The sequence below is a fragment of the Musa acuminata genome, unplaced genomic scaffold (assembly GCF_036884655.1).
Source record: "Musa acuminata AAA Group cultivar baxijiao unplaced genomic scaffold, Cavendish_Baxijiao_AAA HiC_scaffold_1137, whole genome shotgun sequence".
NCBI lineage: Eukaryota > Viridiplantae > Streptophyta > Magnoliopsida > Zingiberales > Musaceae > Musa > Musa acuminata.
The window spans coordinates 336800-354713 of NW_027021349.1; the positions used below are offsets into that span (position 1 = coordinate 336800).

Sequence of the window (17914 nt, forward strand, 5' to 3'; positions counted from 1 at the left end):
CAGTAATGTAATGCCAACGAGCTTTCCCCACGAGAACATGGCGGCAACTTCATCAAACATCTTCTTATCGACATTGGATTTGTCTGCCATCCTGACATGGCCTTATTTCTCTGTATGTTAGGCTTGGCTCTGTCACACCCATGCTATTTCCGGGACAAAAGTATGACTCATATCGTAGCGTGATAGCAGTAATTATCCTCATCGGAGGTGGATTTTATTAGACATTGCTTGGCCATGAAGACAAACAAGCTTTCTCTCATAAACAAATGAAGGATCGCAGTCACATGAAGTAATATTCTCCTCCCTCGGTAAAGGAGTGCATCACGATTCACGCCCAGACGGCGAGGGCCGACATCGCTCCGGCGCCGAGGAACAGGGCAGAGTAGGACGCCACCTGAAGCCGCACGTTGCATCTCATCGTCTGGCTCAGGAAATCGGCAGCGATCAGATCCACCAAAGCCATGTATATCAGAATCCCCGCCGACATCGAGTCCAGCAACCCCTCCACCACCAGCGCCCTCGGGCTCTTGGCGTTGTAGGACGACGCGATGCCCAAGCCGACGGCGATCCCCGCGGGCGTCGTGATGGCGAAGAAGCACGCCATCACGGCCGCCACCGTGTTCTTGAACTGTGCCTGCATGCGACCGCCACGCCGTCGTTCCCAACCTCGAATCACTCACTGATCAAGATCGAATAAGAGGTGACAGGGATCGCTCGCTCACCTGCGAGATGCACCCGCCCAGTGCGAAGCCTTCGAAGAACTGGTGGAAGGAGAGGGCTGCCACCAGGGGCCTTATGGTGCATGGGCTCTGTGACACGCCCAACGAGAGTCCGATGATGACGGAATGCGACACGATTCCAAGCTCCAATATCTATCCACAGATCGTAACGGAGTCCCATGTAAGCAAATAAGCTTATTATGCTCGAAAAAGGGAATAGCGTCTACCAACGGTGGATTGGGTCACCTGAGATACCACCACGTTCCTTGCGTGAGAGGAGGTCTCGCCCTCGTCCTCGTGGTCATGGCCGTGAGAGCGGCCGGGGGTCGCGAGGACGTGCACATGGCCGTGGCGATGCGCCGTCGAATGGACGTGCATCCCTACGATGTGCATTGGGCCTTTCTCACTCCCCGACGCCTTCCCCCTCGCCTCCGGGGCCACTGAGATGACGGTGATTCCGTTCTTGTCATCTTCCGCTGCCGTTATTGGCGCCACTGCAGTTACGGCGGCCGCGGCATTCGTCGACTCCGCTCGTTGCTTCCGCTCGTAGAACTGGGTTCCCAAGAAGTCGACGACGAGGGTGCCAAGCGCCGCCAGCATTGCTCCGAAGCCGGCGAAGGGGAAGCGCCGCCAGGGAGAGTCCGGGAGGCAGGGGTGCGTGAGCGACGACTCTGCTCCGTGCAACATATGCACGAAGCCCGTTGCGAGTATAACACCGGCGGCGAACGCCTTGGCGCAGACGAACAGGCCCCCGTCCGTGCGCAGAAGCCGCTGCTTCCGCCCCACGAGAGGGATGGCCACGCCGACGGTTCCGGCCACCAGGATCGCCGCGATGGCCGCAACCTTAAGCCGCAAAGCCTCCTCGCCGTCCCGGCACTCCTCCGCCGCATCGACGGCCGCGCAGCTCGTCGCCGCCATCGACTCCGACACCCTCACTTCAAAATTAATCCAGGACTTGAGCGCCCGACATCCAAAACATACGAATCAAAGAGCAAAAAGGAGCGATTTTTACCCGAAAAATAGCTCAGCTGCTCACGGAATCGAGTGAGGCAGACCAAAATATCAAAAGCCTGCATAAGAAACCGAATCAGCTCGACCACAAGGTTTCTATAGCTCGATTCCGGCACACGACATCATCAAGTACATACCTCAACGACAGACATCGGAAGATCTTTCGCGAAAGTTGGTCGTGAGTTGGAACTCGAGATCTTCTATCGATGCCTTCTCTCTCTTTTCTCCGAGGGAGAGGCGGAATCAATGAATTTTATAAGCAGCTGAACGAAGGAACCACCACAACATGTCGTCATCGGGGAGAGGGAGAACGGGGGAGCTGGGTTGACCGTACCGTACTCTACCATGAACGCGGACGACCGAGATGAGACGGCAGAGGCTCTGCAGGGACCGAACCAAGCCGACCGCCCATAATTTAGCATGGTTCAGAGCAGAGCATACCCACTGGGTGCGATGGGAATGTCGACATCGTGGCGATCGGGCCACGTTCACCCAGCAGCGAGGGTTGACCTGCCGTGCCTGCGAACGACTGCGTGCTCTGCTGCGATTCCCGGTCCCTCCGATTCGCAGGATGACCCGTCTCCGTCGCGTGCTTTCTTGGCTTGCAGATGGCGGGTACGTTTGTGGCGGACGCAGCGACCCTGCCACAGGGCCCCGCCTCCGCGTGTAAGCCACGTCGGCCTGGGTAGTAAAACTGGTCGCGTAAGTACCCGTCCATGTAATTATCATGACGCATGGGGATTGTGCACCGTCGGATGCGCGATCCAACTAAAAGGAACGGTGAGTGAATTGAGATCTTTTAATGGTCATTTTAACCATATTATTTGGAATTTGTATGTTAATTTATTCGTTCTATAATTTTAAGTCTCCTCCGGGTGATGCACCAACCGTGGTACCCTCCTGGGCCCGCGCTAGGAACCAATGCTAAGGCGAGTACTACGTGGGTCGCGTGTTTCAGACACGGTTTACATCAGCCGCTGTCACATGGTCTCCATGTGGTGCGAGCGATTCCAATCTGCTTCCGGAACAAACTTGTCTTCTAACAACTCAGCGAAAGAGAAAAAGGTCGAAGGCGAAAGGGTGAGGAGGAAGAGACAGTGGGCCGGCGATGGCGAGATCCCCCGTCTTGATCTATTTGATCGTGGTGCTCTTCGTGCTCCTACTCCTCTCCTTCGCCCCGAAACGACCTAACCGCCCCCACCGCCGGCTAAAGCTCCGTTCCGCCGCTGACGTCTCCGACCAGACCGGCCGCGACCGCCGTGGCATTCCCTTCGACCCTGTCATCGCAGACATCGAGCGCCGCCGGGAGGATCGCGAGTGGGAGCGGGCCCACTTCCTCCCCCAGGGTCACGCCCCCGCCATGGAGGCCCAGCCCGAGTGGGAGGACTTCATGGACGCTGAAGACTACATCAACGACGAGGAGCGCTTCAATGTCTCCGACCGCATCGTGCAGCTCTTTCCCAAGATCGACGTTGCCCCCGCCGACGGCTTTGTTAGCTCCGATGAGCTGGCCGAGTGGAATCTCAGGCAGGTGGAGAAAGAGGTGATGCACCGGACTCAGCGGGACATGGAGCTCCATGACAAGAATCACGACGGCTTCATCTCGTTCGAGGAGTACGAGCCGCCCAACTGGGCCCGTCGATACCATGGTCGGTACAGATCCCTGCTTAGCAACAAATCTGTTCTAATTGCAAAAGAAACCCTTCTTTTTCTTCACCTGTTTTGTCGTAAATTCTTTGGTTCCTAATTTGCAGATATTCAATGCCTTTTCTATTTTCCCTATCTCTTTGGTGAAAGACTAGTTGTTTTCACTACTTCTTCATTGTCGAGATTGAGATTTCCCTTTCTGCTAAAGACCATTAAGGATCACAAAGCGGGGCTTCAGATTCCAGCAAATATTGGAAGTTTTACCCATCTGAACTTTGAGGGTTTCACTTGATACGGGAGTGTGTTTGGTATTCCATTGCATTATTGCTCTGGATTCTCTGACCTGTTTAATATGAGGCGTATAATTTCATCCTCATGTTTCAGTTTTCTAGATGTGAAATTTCTTATAAGCATAAAAATGATACCTTGAGGTCTGGATTCAAGCAAAAAATTGGAGTCTAATATTCCCTTCGCCCCCTCCCCACCTCTCTCCCCTAAAGTATCAAGTATAATTCTTCTTCTTTTTTCTTTAATTACTTGGGAGATCAAAAAAGAAATGTTCTCCAAAGTTGTCCGTCCTCTTTAAAGAGTTATTCTTCTTCAGCAAGCACTGCATCCACCTGTCTCTTCACTGCACTATCCCTCTGACACTCTTTTCTCAAGATTAACGTCAAATTTTAGTTCAAGCAAAATGTACTGGAACACATTTATGGGCAACTTATCCGTTCCAAGAGCTGATAAACTTGCATAGGATATGCTGTTAGGCACAGGGCAGTACAATCAATACACATAATCTTTGGTCAATTGAGTCTTTAGGCTTCATCATTATTCATTTGATTGTTACACATCTGTAGGAGCTTAGCAGTGCATGAAGATAAAGATATGGAACTTGAAGGTTGAGCCTGAGATAAATATATTACTTTTTCTTAATATACTGGCAGATGATAATGCAACCGATGATAAAGTGGGATGGTGGAAAGCGGAGCATTTCAATGCTTCAGATATGAATGGTGATAGTCTTCTTAATCTAACAGAGTTTAATGAGTAAGTTCTTTGCTCGTGTACCCATCCAGATTTGCATGCTATTTTCCTTTTTTGTTTATTTTTTAAAATTTTATGGCTACAGCTTTCTTCATCCAGCTGACACCAACAATCCAAAGCTGATCCACTGGTTGTCCAAAGAAGAAATTAGGTACTGCTATCTCTGCTTTGCCAAACATTCTTCAAGGTTGTGTACATTAATGCCTCATTAAAAAGATTAGTTGTATTTGCAAAATATCATACTTTTAATAAGGTAGAGGCTCCTATGCAATCTTAATTCTCTTAAACATATGTTAATATTGTGCATAATGGGAGCCCTCTGTTCTTATAGAAATTTTATGCCAATGATTTTGGGATCTATGTACATGGTAGGTTATCTTTATGCTGAAGACATTCTCATTTCTTTTATCCACTCATTAAAAACTGTATGTTATAGCTAAACATAAACTCCCTGTGTTAACATTCATGTTTCAAACTTCAAAGTGTGTAATCATGAAGTTTAAACTTGCAAATATCAGACTGTGAACTAACTTTTTCATGTGCCAAAGGTGCTATGAAGGAAACCAATAATTGATGGCCTAAGGAACTCACAGAAGGATGTGAAGGGAAGTCTGAACATCTTTAAAAAAAAAAAGAATTATGCATTTAATTCCAAATATCTTTAGTTGTCTACATGGTTCCTTTCAGAATTTTTTCTCTTTATGCTTAGATTGCACTACTTCTTACTTATAGAGGTTGCAAAATAATCTATCCTATCTTTTGATGGTTATCCATCCATCTTTAATTTGTATAGCAGTGAATTGTGCATGTTCACTGTCATGATCGGCCAACATTCTACCCTTGGTTGATTCCATTGTTATCCTCTTTCCCTAAACACAGATATGCTTCTTTCTTTATATGCATGGTACAAGTTCATACTTTACCCTTAGTTTTGCTTCCCTAGAAGATGAGCTTGAAATTTCAAAGGCATGTTACGTGCTATGTTGTCATTTAGGTATGCAAATTGATTTTGACATTTGCTTAGTGTACAGTGTTTCACTACTTTGTCTTAATCCTAATCTAATAACATGTTTATATGTCAAAAGATTTGTTGATTTTTAATGTGGGAACAACAAATAATTTCACGATGATGCATAATATTTATTATCAAACTTTTGGCAAAGCCAACTTAACATCTAAACAAACACCTTTCTCAGAGTTTTTTTATTTTCTAGTACTTGGTAGGAATGAGCTTTCCTTATAGTTTACTGGGGTTTGGAGGAGGAAAGATATCATTATTCCTATTGTAGCCTTTTAGGTTTTAATTGAATCCCCTCTCTTGCATAATTCTGCTTTGGCTATGAAATTGGGATCATTGTAGATGGTTAATTGGATGTCTCTACAATTTTATCAACATGGTTTGCATGATTAGTTGTTCGATTTCCATGGTCACTTTTCATGAATTGCTGAGATCTGTAGATGATCCTATAGATCATCGGCTATATGACAGATCTCATGCAGGTAATGATCCCGATAAATTTCTAGCTAATACAGCTGACCACTGTCAACTTCACTCCTTTGTTTGACGGATCTTGTCACCTAACTGATCTTCAATCCTTTTCATGTTCTGCATCTGCACATCCTGTACATCTGGAATGATCCTGAACAATCCTGAACTTTGCGACTGATTCTAACTGATCTTGATCTTGAAAACTTATTAATGGTAAAAAGTCTTGATGGCCATTCTTGACGTTCACACGTTTCATCACTGAAAACTTTATATGTTTTGAATTTTTTTTTTAATTTCGTACAGAAGGTATTTTCTTGTCACGCTTTTTTGTTGCTGACATGATTTAATTTGCCTTCTCAGGGAAAGAGATAAAGATAAAGATGGGAAGCTTAATTTTCAAGAATATTTTAATGGTTTCTTTGACTTAATAAGGAAAGATGATGTTTACAATTTTACACATGAATCCGATGGTTCAACAGATGCACCGGCTAAAAGGCTTTTCTCACAGCTTGACCACAACAATGATGGGTATGTGCACTGGGATTCATTTTTTGCTATTGTAAATAGAAAACTAAATTTATTTGGGGTCATTTTATACATGCTTTTCTTTACAGATACTTATCAGAAGATGAGTTGATACCCGTAATTGGTGATCTACACCCATCAGAGCGTTACTATGCTAAGCAACAAGCTGATTATGTTATTTCAGAGGTACCTGTTGAATATATTCTCACACAATATTATATTCACATCATGCCTAGATATAAGAACGCTCAAAAGAAGATATCTTGTTCAACAAAAACACTGGTGATTGACTTTGATAAAACCATATATAGAGAATTTTACCTAGTCATGAACAAGAAACCTTTCCTTATCCATTCAAAAGGATGAGAAGAAAGATAAATTTTCTTTTTCGATAACCAATCTCAATTGCTGAGTTAGTAATAGGATTCTACCAAAACAAATAGCAAAGAAGGGGAAGTCTTCCATATCATTTTTTTCGTTCCTTATTTCAACTCTTTTCAATTGTGTCTCCCAATTTATCTTGATGAGTTTTGGGGGGTAGAAGAAAGATGACTGTAGTTGAGGTTCACGGTCCTGGTGCATTACACATGTATCATAGTTTAGGTATTGTAATTTTTTTCACTTGTCATCACATGAAAGGTGGAATAAGATTTTAGAACCTTGTTCACGATTTATCTTGGTCAATTTGTAGTTTATCCAATGCAAAATATTAATCGAATCAATTATACCATGACCCTTTGTGACTTGGGAGACCAAGGTTCGAGTCACGAAAATATTCTCTTTAAATATCTAAAGGTAAGGCTGTGTGCTTTGGCCCTCCCTAGACCCTACATTGACGGAAGCCTCGTGCACGGGGTACGTTTAATTATACCATGGAGACCTTAGATGCATGTACATTTCATGAAACTTTTTACTATAAGTATGTTCTGCGTGGATGATGGGCTTCATGTCGTTCACATAATGCTGAAATAAGGGTGAGGCAGAAATAACTTCTAACCGAGTAATTCTTGGCAAATATGCAGGCAGATACAGATAAAGACAGGCGCTTAACTTTGAAAGAGATGATTGAAAATCCTTATGTATTCTACAGTGCTATTTTTGCCGAGGAAGATGATTATAACTATCATGATGAGTTCCGCTAGTTAATCCTGGTAACTTATAAATTCCTGATTTATGTAATAGCACATTCCTAAGAATTTTTCGTATTTATTTTTACCCACTTTTGTTTCAGGTTGGAAATAGTACCACAAGAACTTCAAGGATTTTTCTTTTTTTCTATAGCCTGAGTGTGTACCATTAGTCGACAAATCATCCTTCCTGCAAGTGATCATGATAGATGGTTCATCTGAACGTAAGTCCTTTGGACCGAATAAGTTTCTGATAATATCATTTAATTTCAATAATGCATTCTCTTTTGACAGGTTGTGTGTCTGCAAAGTTGCTGCCATTAGATTTTAATTTGACCAATTAATTTAGTTAGAAATTCACTGGATTTTTCTTCTTCTTTCAAAGGCATGCTGGCCTTTTCGTTATCTAATTGGATGTATGTAAAAATAGAATGACAGTTAAATATGATATAGATTGTACACATTTCCCCTTCTTTGCTCGGTTATTCTGTTCTAATAAAATGATTTGGTGCAATGATGTGACTCAACATTGCATCCACTTGTATTAGTTGGTATTATTAAATTATGTTATTAATATAATGATCTGTCATTGATCTTTGATGAAATTGGTAAGTATTGATGATGGATTAGCAATATTAAATTACCAGGAAAAATGAATGATTGCACATAAGATGAATCCTAAACAGGTGGCTTTGGATCAGCTCCTGCTGATAAAGTGGTGCACATAGTTTGCATTTGCTTGTTTCATCAACTCCTGTGGTGTATGATAAGATTTTGGATTCGAATCTAAATCAAAATATGATAAAATTTTATAATTTAAATCATAATAAGATAAATCTCTAATGCTATCATTGTGAAGAAAGGGAGGACCAACACTATTAATCTGCATATAAATACGACACACACACACACACACATATATATATATATATATATCTATCTTTTACTTCTAATCTTTATTATTCTATCTAATCTTATTTGAAATATTTTAGAATATCCAAACTTTTTAAATGAAAGACCATTGAAATATCTAACTGGACTTCATATAGAAGGAATACCATCACTACAACGATCAAATTCTAAGAATAGATTTATACAAGTAGGCAATGATGCAATTCAAGTAGGCTCTGTTAGGATCATACTAGCACTAAAAGGAGGGGGGGGAGGGGTTAAATTAGTCATATAGTAATTTTAATAAATTTTAAAGTTTGATTGATTAGGCTATGTTAGGATCATACTAGCACTATGTTAGGATTTATAGAAACTTAAATCGATTTTAAAATTCGATTGATAAATCTTTTATGATTAACCAAAACTGCAAGTAAAGGTTGCAAGTAAATCAACAAGTAATAGCAAATTAAGGTAAGAGAAGAAATGTAAACCGATTTATAGTGGTTCTATCATCCCGACCTACGTCCACTCCTAATTCCTCTTTCCTCGAGATCATCGGCTTTCATTTCTGATCTTCTTTCCAATAAGTGAAGATCAATTACCCTTGTTACAACTCTTTTCATTTTAATAGGTTTAGGAGAAAACCTTCGTACTCACTCTTTTACAAGAGACCACATCTCTTATAACTTAGCATTATCTCTAAACTTAAGAAAGAGAAAGAGACTCAAACAATCAATGCTCAAAAAAAGAGTGGGATATTTATAAACCCCAAAAAGCTTCATGAATGGAGCCAAAAATTTTAAATCCCCAAAATTTTAGAATACTAACGGTACTACCGTCGGCACTATGTGGTATTATCACTAGCGCCGAATGGTACTACCGATCGTGACGAAGCCAAGAATCCAAGCTTTAGCGATACCATCGTCGGCCTAGGTGGTACTGCTATCGACATGGGCGATAGTATTGTCGAAACCGTCGAAAAAGAACACTTCAGTCCTTTTCGAGTGACTTAGGCGATACCATCACCTAGGCCTGGCAGTACCATTGCCCAAGCCTACTTTAAGTCACTGATTTGACCTTTTAATAGATCCAATTCTGCCTTGGTTCAAACCTAATGGGTGCTTGATAAGTTGGCATAGTTTCGACCCAATACCAACTCAATTTGACCCAAAAATATCTTGATCAAGACTTTAATATTCTAACCACATATTCGGCATAATTATGAAGCTTTCAACATGTTGTATGCTATTTCGGCATGTCATCCAATCTTTTGACACTTCATCCAAACCTTTAGTATATCGTCCTTTCATTCGATATATCGCTCAACCTATTGGCATATCGACTTTGCCATAGCATTTGATCTTTTGATGCAATACCCGATCCTTCCGACACGATGCTCAAACTTATAGCACGAAGTCCAATCTTCGGCACGTCGACCAATCCTCTGGCCCGACGTTCAATTTCCAACATGATATTTTTCTGGCCCAACGTTTGATTCTCCTACTTCGATAATTTGTACTTTGATGGTTCGAGTCTGTGATTGAAATATTTCTTGCATCACTTATCTCAAAAGCATATTAATCCATAAACTCATCATCAAAATTTAAGATTTAACAGGCTCAAGATCGTCAATTGGTTTAGAAAAAAAATAATGATGTGTGTTTACATTATCTCTATAACTTGTTGGTTTAACAATTGTTCTTTTTGATTTTCTCAATATTAGAATTTCTTGTTTATTAACATCATTACTCTCCTTATCATTTTAATTCATTGGTGATGAAAAACTAATAAGAGCAAAGATATATATATGAGGAAGAAGATGAGCCAAAATCTACAGAGTATTAGATGATAAAGGAATCTCAACCATATATTTTGAAAATGTATCACTTTCATTATTATGATTGATAGTTTTTAAAAAAAATTATTTATGAAGCATAATAACAAAAAATTTTATCAAACTCAATATCTCGAGATACCATATACCTATATGTTTATGGTTCTATATATTTTTAATCTTTCTTCCTTTCATCACTGCCAATAAAAATGTATTTCTTAACCTTTGCATCAAGCTTGCTTTTTAAAAAGTCTAGTATATGAACATAGCATGAAGAACAAATATTCTAAAATATTTAACATTTGGTTTCTCACCGAGTTCATATGGAGACTTCAAATTGATTAGAATAAGAGAAGTTCAATTAACAACATAAGTTACACATGCTATACCTTTTACTCATAAGGTTTTGGGTAAATTTTTTTGGATAAAGCCAACATTTACATAAGATGTCGAATCTTTCGTTCAACCATCTCATTTTGTTGTGGTGTATATGCTAATGTAAGTTTCCTTTCGATATCATACTTTTTGAAAAACTAGAAGAATCTATCATAAGTAAACTCGCCATTATTATCATAGCACAATCTTTTAATTTTTCTTTTAAGAGCACTTTCAACTGTTAACTTGAATTCTTAAAATTAAAAAAAAATATTCTGATTTTACCTTCACAAAATAGACCTAAGTGAACCTTGTAAAATTATTAATAAAGAGAAGCATATAGTGAGAACCTGAATAAAATAATGTTTGAGTAGGGCCCATTAGATTGCTATGAATAACCTCCAAACGAGATTTACATCTACAAAGTGATTTATCAAAAGATTGCTTATGTGCTTTGCCATTTTAACATCTTTCACAAACTTCATTACCACTAAAAGTAATAATATTGGAAAGACCACTTACTAAACTTTTCTGCATCATAATCTTTAATTTAAAAAAAATTATATAACCAAGTCTAGCATGCCAAATTGATGTACCATTATTTATACTCATCTTATCAACATAACATGTTGACGTTGATAAAATATATAAATATTTAACCCTTTTAACCGTATGTACTATATATATATATTTAATTCTTTTATATTGTGAAGAAACTTAATTTTTTTAGGATCAAAAAGAATATAATTTTCAACATCGACTGCATTTACAATAGAGAAAAGATTTTTTCTCGTACTTGAAATATGGTACGTACTCTTCAATGTAATAGGATCATTATCTTTATTTGAAATTATAATAGTATTTTCTTTTTTCACTTGGTGAATAATATTATATGTCATGATAATTGTACCATTAAATTCTGATTTTTTTTTTCACAAAATAAACCCAAGTGAACCTTGTAAAACTATCGAGAAGTACATAACGAGAACCTGAATGAGATGGTGTTTGAGTAGAGCCCATTAGATTGTTATGAATAAGCTCCAAGCGAGATCTTTTTTAGTCTCTTCAAATCATTAATATTAATTATTTTATTTTTAAATATTATATCGTTCGTATAATCTTAAATAATTTTAAAAGATTATTTCTATCAGATAAATCTAACGCATCTCCGCATCGATGTCCGTGTTGACCAGTGGATGGTGCATTGATGTCAGAAGCTTTTGCATGGGCTCGTGACCTGCGGACCCCACAGCCACATCCGCATCCACTGTCTGTCATATGCCTCATGATGGTTGCATACGGATGAAATGGAAGCCGAGCATGAACACGTCACGTCGATGGTCCCGAACCAGTCATGTCTTTTACCCAAGTCGTCAACCCCAGACGACCTCTTTCTCAGCCTTTGCTCGTGCCAGCTTTCTCCTCCTTTCGTCCCCTCCAATGATACCCCCCGACTCACAGACAGCGTTATGATGGTGATGCATGGAACCGCACACGTATCAGACCTCTCTCTCTCTCTCTCTCTCTCTCTCTCTCTCTCTCTCTCTCTCTTCATGGGAGTCCATACCGTCCAGATGAAACCAGAGAAGAACAGAAGAAACCTCGCACGTACTGCAGCGGAGGTGCGCTCGGAAGACGCACTTCTTTGACGACGAATGGCGCCCGAAGGTAATCGGATTCATGACAGCAAGCAGCGAGTAGCATTCCTGCTGGTCTTCACATGCTGCAGCATTCCCAGGCAGAAGTAAAAGCTTCAGGACAAAGCATTCGGTACTGTTCGTCTGATCTCCGTACCGCTGTTTGCGTGGTGTTGGTATTCTTTAGTCGTGTGCCCATGGCGTCGATTCCTCCATGTGATAGGACCAAAGCAGGGAGCCTTTTGCTTGCTGCAGCCTCAGCCATTCACTCTGCTGGTGTTCTCATAGACGAATCCAATTCATCAAGTTGAGATTGTAGTATTCCATGTGGATAGCATATATTATTAGTCAATCGAGTGACCGACTGTGATGAGAAGTGGAATTGCCGTGTGAACCATTCTATGTATGTAGTAATCTATTCAGCTGCCATCGCCCGAGCTTTGTCGAGTTGTCTTTGTCTTTGTTGGACTGTCGTTGGTCCAAACCCTAAGGACCGCTCCCCACTCTCCTCCCCGAAGTACCCTAGCGAGAGGAGTAGTGCTTGGAACACATGGATGGACGTAATCATGATTCTTTTGGCCTGCAGAACTCAGTCACCTTTTTTTCCTCATACCGAATTCATCATGCAAGCACCTCATGTCAACGGCATCTGCTTCAAAAGTCTAAACCCTAATGCCTCAAGCTCATCTCTTTCGCCTCCGTAGACCAACTTTTTAAAAGAGGAAGAAGCTCAAAGAGAAGAGAGAGAGAGAGAGAGAGAGAGTAAAGTGGGGAATGAATGGAGTGGCATGCAGTGCATTACCGGACCTCGTGATAGCTGCTGCTGTTCGTCTTCATGCCTCGACATCCTTATCGACGACACCATGCCCACCACCACCACAACACATAGGTCGAGGTGGCAGCAAAAGATAGAAACAAGGGCCTCATCGGTACCGTGTGACAGATTCCTTCGCCCCCCCCTCTCCCTCGTAGCTCTTAATCAAAACCTTGTGTTCCTCACTACTCTCTCTCTCTCTGTGTGTTGATGTATGCAAAAGGCATCTGATCGCAGCCTTACTAGGGAGAGTATAGTGCTATGTAGCATGAGGAGGAGGAAGGCAATGATCAGACGAACGAAGGGTGGAATAGCAAGTATGAAGAAGGCGAAACATGCATCTCCATGGCAAGTTTACATTACATGCGAAAAAGAAGAAGGCCTAAAGACAAAGGCAGAAAAGAAGGTAAAGTCTGTATGGCGTGCCAAAAGCTCAAAGAAGTTGTCCTCGAAAGGAGCCAACAGGAATGGTCGTTTGTCTTTCACGTTTATTACAACCCCTCCTCTCTGTCCTCTCCACCTGTTTGCTCGTGATATCTGCACTAGTGTTTGTGCGCTGTTGTTGTTGGATATTGGCGTGGGAGCTTTTGTTGGAGAAAGAAAATATCATGGCCCAATTATCATATATACATATATACATCATGTAATGTAATGAAATATATCTTGAAAGATTAGACATAAAAACACTCATGTCATGCATGCTCTAATATTATGAAACATAACTTCTCTAAGTAGGAGAGAAAGAGACTATTATTTCATGTCATCTCATATTTGTCCTGAAGAAACAACAACAACAACAACAACAAAAGGGAAATAAAGAAAGCAGAGCCGTCTACCAACAACGTCGACGATACATACATATATCCTATGCTCTATATATGGCCGTATGGGTAGGCCAAAGGAAGGAGGAGGAATGGAGTGGCAACACCTCACCTGATCGCTAATGATTGATTGGCTTCTTCTTCTTCTTCTTCTTCTTCTCCGAGTAGTAGTACTCGCCCATCGTTCTCCGCAGATGGATGAGCCACCCGACATGACAAGTGCACCGTAGGCCTGTCATTCCTGTACATGGCTTCACGGTGCCACATCTGTATGGACCGAATGGTTCCATCAAAACATATATAGGAAACCAAAACAAAGAACAAACATATATCCAACATGAATTTTGTTTCGGACTGATCACACCCAGAGATGACTGCTAAACCTAATGCGAAGGAGTAGCACAGACGTACCAGGTTTCTCAGAGTAGCTAGCCGTGCCATGGCTTCTTGCTTTGCTGTTGCTGTTGCTGCTGCTGTTCGTAGGCGGAGGAGGAGGAGGAGGCGGCGGCGGCGGTCAAACATGGATCCAACCCGGTCAGGTTGAGGATGTTCCTGTGGGGAAAAGCCTTCAGTCCCAGGAAGTCTCTCGTCATCCCATCGTTAATCCCGCCACCTCCTTCCTCGGCCATTCCGTGGCTTCTCCCGAGGCCGCTCTTGTCGCTATTCCTCGCTTCTCTTATTGCTCTTATTGCATCCTCAAAAGACCCATGAAAACCTGGAGTTGCGGAAAGCGAGGTCGCAACCATGTCTCGAAGAAGCGGAGGAGGAGGTGCTGATCCTTGTCCACCACCGATGCCGTGACCCATGTCTCGGTATGAGGACAACCCAAGACCGACGCCGGAAGTACCATCGGCCGCAAAAGGCGCAGAACTCGGAGCGTGAGCTGCCATCAGACCCAGGTGTGCAGGTCTGCTCATGGTTGCACCCATCTCAGCCGCTTTCTGGAGTAACGCGGTGGCCGACATGTGAGGGGACGGAGCCAAGGCATGGGGGAACGCTGGAGGAAGAGGAGGATGGGGAACTGGGTCCTCTCGACCGTGCTCCGCTTCTAACCTGGTGGAGTAGACGGTAGAAGGGAGGTCTAACATGTTCAGAGCGGTGGCTCCCTGGCAAACCAGCCATGGTGGGATGGTTGATCTGACGTTGAATCGTTGATGCTGGTGTTCTCCTCCGAGCGACAGCTCTCGCTGCATCCCGTGGCTACCGAGAATGCTGGCATCGGCCTCATCGCCTCTCGTCAGGTGAGGGAAGTAACTTTGTAGGAGGGTTGGCTGGAGAGAGGAAGGCTCACAGGATGCTGCAGCCGGCGAGAAGAGGAGAGCCTGGTGATTGGTCAAAGGGTTTGCTGCCATAGCTCTTGCACTTTCTTCTGCCAGAGCGTCACAAAAGGCTCTGTGTGTGATAAAGCTATCCCTCCTGCAATCAGCAGCAGCGACAGAAGTGACAACCAAACCAAGATAAAGCCAACAAGAGACCACGGAAGAACACACACACAGGTAGTAAAGCCAACAAGAAAGCACGGAAGAACACACACACAGATAGTAAAGCCAACGAGAAAGCACGGAAGAACACACACACACCCACACACGGATGGTCTTCTCTCTCCCAAGAACAGAAGGAAATGCATGTAAACAAGAAGAATGAAGGAAGAGGTGGATGCAAAGTTTTCTTCTCTCTCACTAATATTCTTTTCAGAGGTAGCAGCAGAAGTGCTAGCTAATATGCCTAGGATGGATATGTTCTCTGGGGCTTCAGTAAATGCAGTGCTACGATAATGGAGCCTCCTCCTCCTCCTCCTCCTCCTCCTCCTCCTCGTCCTCCTACTACGACTACTACTACTAATATCATCTGTACTTGGATCAAATAAATTGCTACCTTGAGAATAGGGTGCCACAGTCACATCTGTATTCCCTTGTGCCACAGATCTTGGAGTGGGCCTTCCAGTCGGATTGAACAGCATACTTCTTGGAGCACTTGTCGCACTTCCACTTCTTCTCCCCATGCTTCCTGCTGAAGTGCTTCTTGATCCCAGTAAGGTCGCCAAGCGCCCGGGAGGGATCGTGATGGACGCAGGTCACCTCCGGGCACAGGTACACCTTCTTCCTCACCTCCTTGCTGCTTCTTTGCTTCAGCTTCCAGGGGAGGTTGTGGCCTCTCCTGTGCAGCTGCAGGTTCTGCTCCCTCGGGAATCCTTTGTTGCAGATTTCGCACACGAACCTATTGGTCGTCATCAGCGTCTTGGGGGACAACGCTATCACCTCGGCATCTGGATCTACGATGCAGAAGAAATCCCCAAAATCAACATGGTAATTAATCTAAGACAGAACGATCGAGCCAGGCGGATGAGAAGAAAGGAACCTGGATTTCCCGGGAGGTTCCTCTTTTTCTTGGTTGGATTTGGGGTCGGGGAGGCGAAGGAGGATTGCTGGTTGGAAGAGACGCTTGCTTCCCCGGAGGCAGAGGTGAGATTGGACATGTTCTCGTCCGCCGGTTGGTGTTGCTGTATCGTCAGCCCTTTCATCGTCTCCCGAGCAGCACCGTCGAGTGTCTCGTCCGGCGAGAGGCGGAAAAGGAATCGAAAGGCCAACGAGGGCCGATGATACAACGCCGATCCGTTGGAAGAAAACAAGCAGATCTACGGGCGGCTCATCGCTCTGCAAAAGGAAAGCACTACGGATTCCAAAGCTAAGGAAAAGTGACATCGTTCATCGCTCGCTCTCCATCTCCCGACATGCATCTATCTGCGAGGGACATCCTACGGATATATGCAATGAAAAATGGAGTGGTCCTCATGCGACGAGCGATCTCCGATGTCCTAAGCGCTCAGGCAAATTTCGGACCTCGATTAAGATCTAAATTAGGAGAGAAGCAAACTACGGTGAGACCTCCATCGACGGTCCAATTCGAGTACTGGAAAGGAGAAGAACAAGAACGAGACTATCAGGAAAGCACTACATATAATTCACTCCAAAGCGTCAAAAGAAGAGACAAACCCACAAAGTTGCTCGGAATAAAACCAAAGGCTAACTGATACAGAAGACCAAAACTGCTACCACACAAAACCATCCCGAACGAGACGAAGAAAAGCAAAGGAAAGCATAGAGAGAGAGAGAGAGAGAGAAGAGTATGTGGACGAGAGAAGCAAGGTAGGATACAATCAAGACCCACACCATACGGCCAACTCTGACGTTGCACGAGCTGTCTTTTCCTTTGTTTCCTACGCATCTCTAGAAATTCCTTCCTCCCCGTTTAATCTCGTGAATGCTGTGAAAACCACTGTGTTCCTGTTTCATCTTACCTCAGCCTGTTAAGAAGTCCTGCTCATGTGTGTTAGATCTCTCTCTCTCTCTCTCTCTCTCTCACACACACACACACACACAGAAAGAGAGACTGATTGCATCGTGTTGGATCAGATTCCATTGTGGTTGGTTTTGGTATGTCTCTGTTGTACTTACTTTTCGGTGGCTATTAAATTAATGGTAATGGGTGAGTCCGAAAAGAAGAAGAAGAAGAAGAAGAAAGGAAGGAATGATTTCAAAAGGCTGATGAGCTATTGATATATTCGTCACCGGGAAAGGATTGGGGGAGCAGTGTGGGAAAGCTAACTTCAGCTTTTCATGCTGCATTAGAATGATTGGATCATTGATTGAACTCATAGTTGGACTTGTCCTCCTGTCTTATCGCTTCCTTGTAAGAAGAAGGATGCACAGCTAATATTCCTTTCCAACCTTATATTTATTTGCAATAATATTTTAATACATATTTTGTGTAAAATTTTTCGATAAAATTTTGAATTTTTAATCTTTTCGACCTATCATTTTCGACTCGTTAATTCATGTCTCAATAGTCGTAAAGTGTTAGACACCCATTTTTTTCTTTTTTTTAAGAACCACATGTAATATTATTGTTCATACATAAAAAAAAAATAAAGTTCAATGATATTTATTTATTTATTTATGAGTGAAAAATTAGTAACTACACGA

At 42.6% G+C, this 17914-nt stretch overlaps 3 protein-coding genes across 4 annotated transcripts; 1 reads left to right on the plus strand and 2 right to left on the minus strand.

Annotated features, from left to right (window-relative positions):
* Positions 1-183: 183 nt before the first annotated feature.
* Positions 184-2105, minus strand: LOC135670923 (zinc transporter 7-like). Its single transcript, XM_065178685.1, has 5 exons — positions 1868-2105; positions 1732-1789; positions 966-1654; positions 723-872; positions 184-634 (listed from the first exon to the last, which is right to left on the minus strand). Exons 1-5 carry the CDS (start codon positions 1880-1882, stop codon positions 329-331), a joined length of 1218 nt encoding a protein of 405 aa, XP_065034757.1. The 5' UTR covers positions 1883-2105; the 3' UTR covers positions 184-328.
* Positions 2106-2744: 639 nt separating this feature from the next.
* Positions 2745-8106, plus strand: LOC135670940 (uncharacterized). The gene is made up of 8 exons (XM_065178716.1): positions 2745-3379; positions 4319-4421; positions 4504-4569; positions 6268-6435; positions 6522-6618; positions 7455-7583; positions 7664-7783; positions 7854-8106. The coding sequence occupies exons 1-6, from the start codon at positions 2839-2841 to the stop codon at positions 7572-7574; spliced, it is 1095 nt and encodes a 364-aa protein (XP_065034788.1). The 5' UTR covers positions 2745-2838; the 3' UTR covers positions 7575-7583; positions 7664-7783; positions 7854-8106.
* Positions 8107-13842: 5736 nt separating this feature from the next.
* LOC135671067 (protein indeterminate-domain 7-like) lies at positions 13843-17193 on the minus strand. 2 transcript variants are annotated; one of them, XM_065178966.1, is made up of 5 exons: positions 16929-17193; positions 16290-16841; positions 15807-16203; positions 14343-15347; positions 13843-14198 (listed from the first exon to the last, which is right to left on the minus strand). In XM_065178966.1, the coding sequence occupies exons 2-4, from the start codon at positions 16450-16452 to the stop codon at positions 14360-14362; spliced, it is 1548 nt and encodes a 515-aa protein (XP_065035038.1). In that variant the 5' UTR covers positions 16453-16841; positions 16929-17193; the 3' UTR covers positions 13843-14198; positions 14343-14359. The 2 variants fall into 2 exon arrangements, with proteins under 2 accessions (XP_065035038.1, XP_065035037.1); XM_065178965.1 differs by having other exon boundaries at positions 16925-17193.
* Positions 17194-17914: the final 721 nt, after the last annotated feature.

What these genes read in the sequence shown, in the direction of transcription:
- LOC135670940 (XM_065178716.1), top strand. Translation starts at nt 2,839, where the DNA reads ATGGCGAGATCCCCCGTCTTGATCTATTTGATCGTGGTGCTCTTCGTG. An exon ending in AATCTAACAGAGTTTAATGA is followed by an intron (nt 4,422 to 4,503) that starts GTAAGTTCTTTG and finishes TTATGGCTACAG; the next exon opens with CTTTCTTCATCCAGCTGACA. An exon ending in CTGATTATGTTATTTCAGAG is followed by an intron (nt 6,619 to 7,454) that starts GTACCTGTTGAA and finishes GCAAATATGCAG; the next exon opens with GCAGATACAGATAAAGACAG.
- LOC135671067 (XM_065178966.1), bottom strand. Translation starts at nt 16,452, where the DNA reads ATGAAAGGGCTGACGATACAGCAACACCAACCGGCGGACGAGAACATG. An exon ending in GAACCTCCCGGGAAATCCAG is followed by an intron (nt 16,204 to 16,289) that starts GTTCCTTTCTTC and finishes TCTGCATCGTAG; the next exon opens with ATCCAGATGCCGAGGTGATA. An exon ending in TGTGGCACCCTATTCTCAAG is followed by an intron (nt 15,348 to 15,806) that starts GTAGCAATTTAT and finishes TGCTGATTGCAG; the next exon opens with GAGGGATAGCTTTATCACAC.
- LOC135670923 (XM_065178685.1), bottom strand. An exon ending in GCAGCTGAGCTATTTTTCGG is followed by an intron (nt 1,655 to 1,731) that starts GTAAAAATCGCT and finishes TTAATTTTGAAG; the next exon opens with TGAGGGTGTCGGAGTCGATG. An exon ending in GGAACGTGGTGGTATCTCAG is followed by an intron (nt 873 to 965) that starts GTGACCCAATCC and finishes ATCTGTGGATAG; the next exon opens with ATATTGGAGCTTGGAATCGT.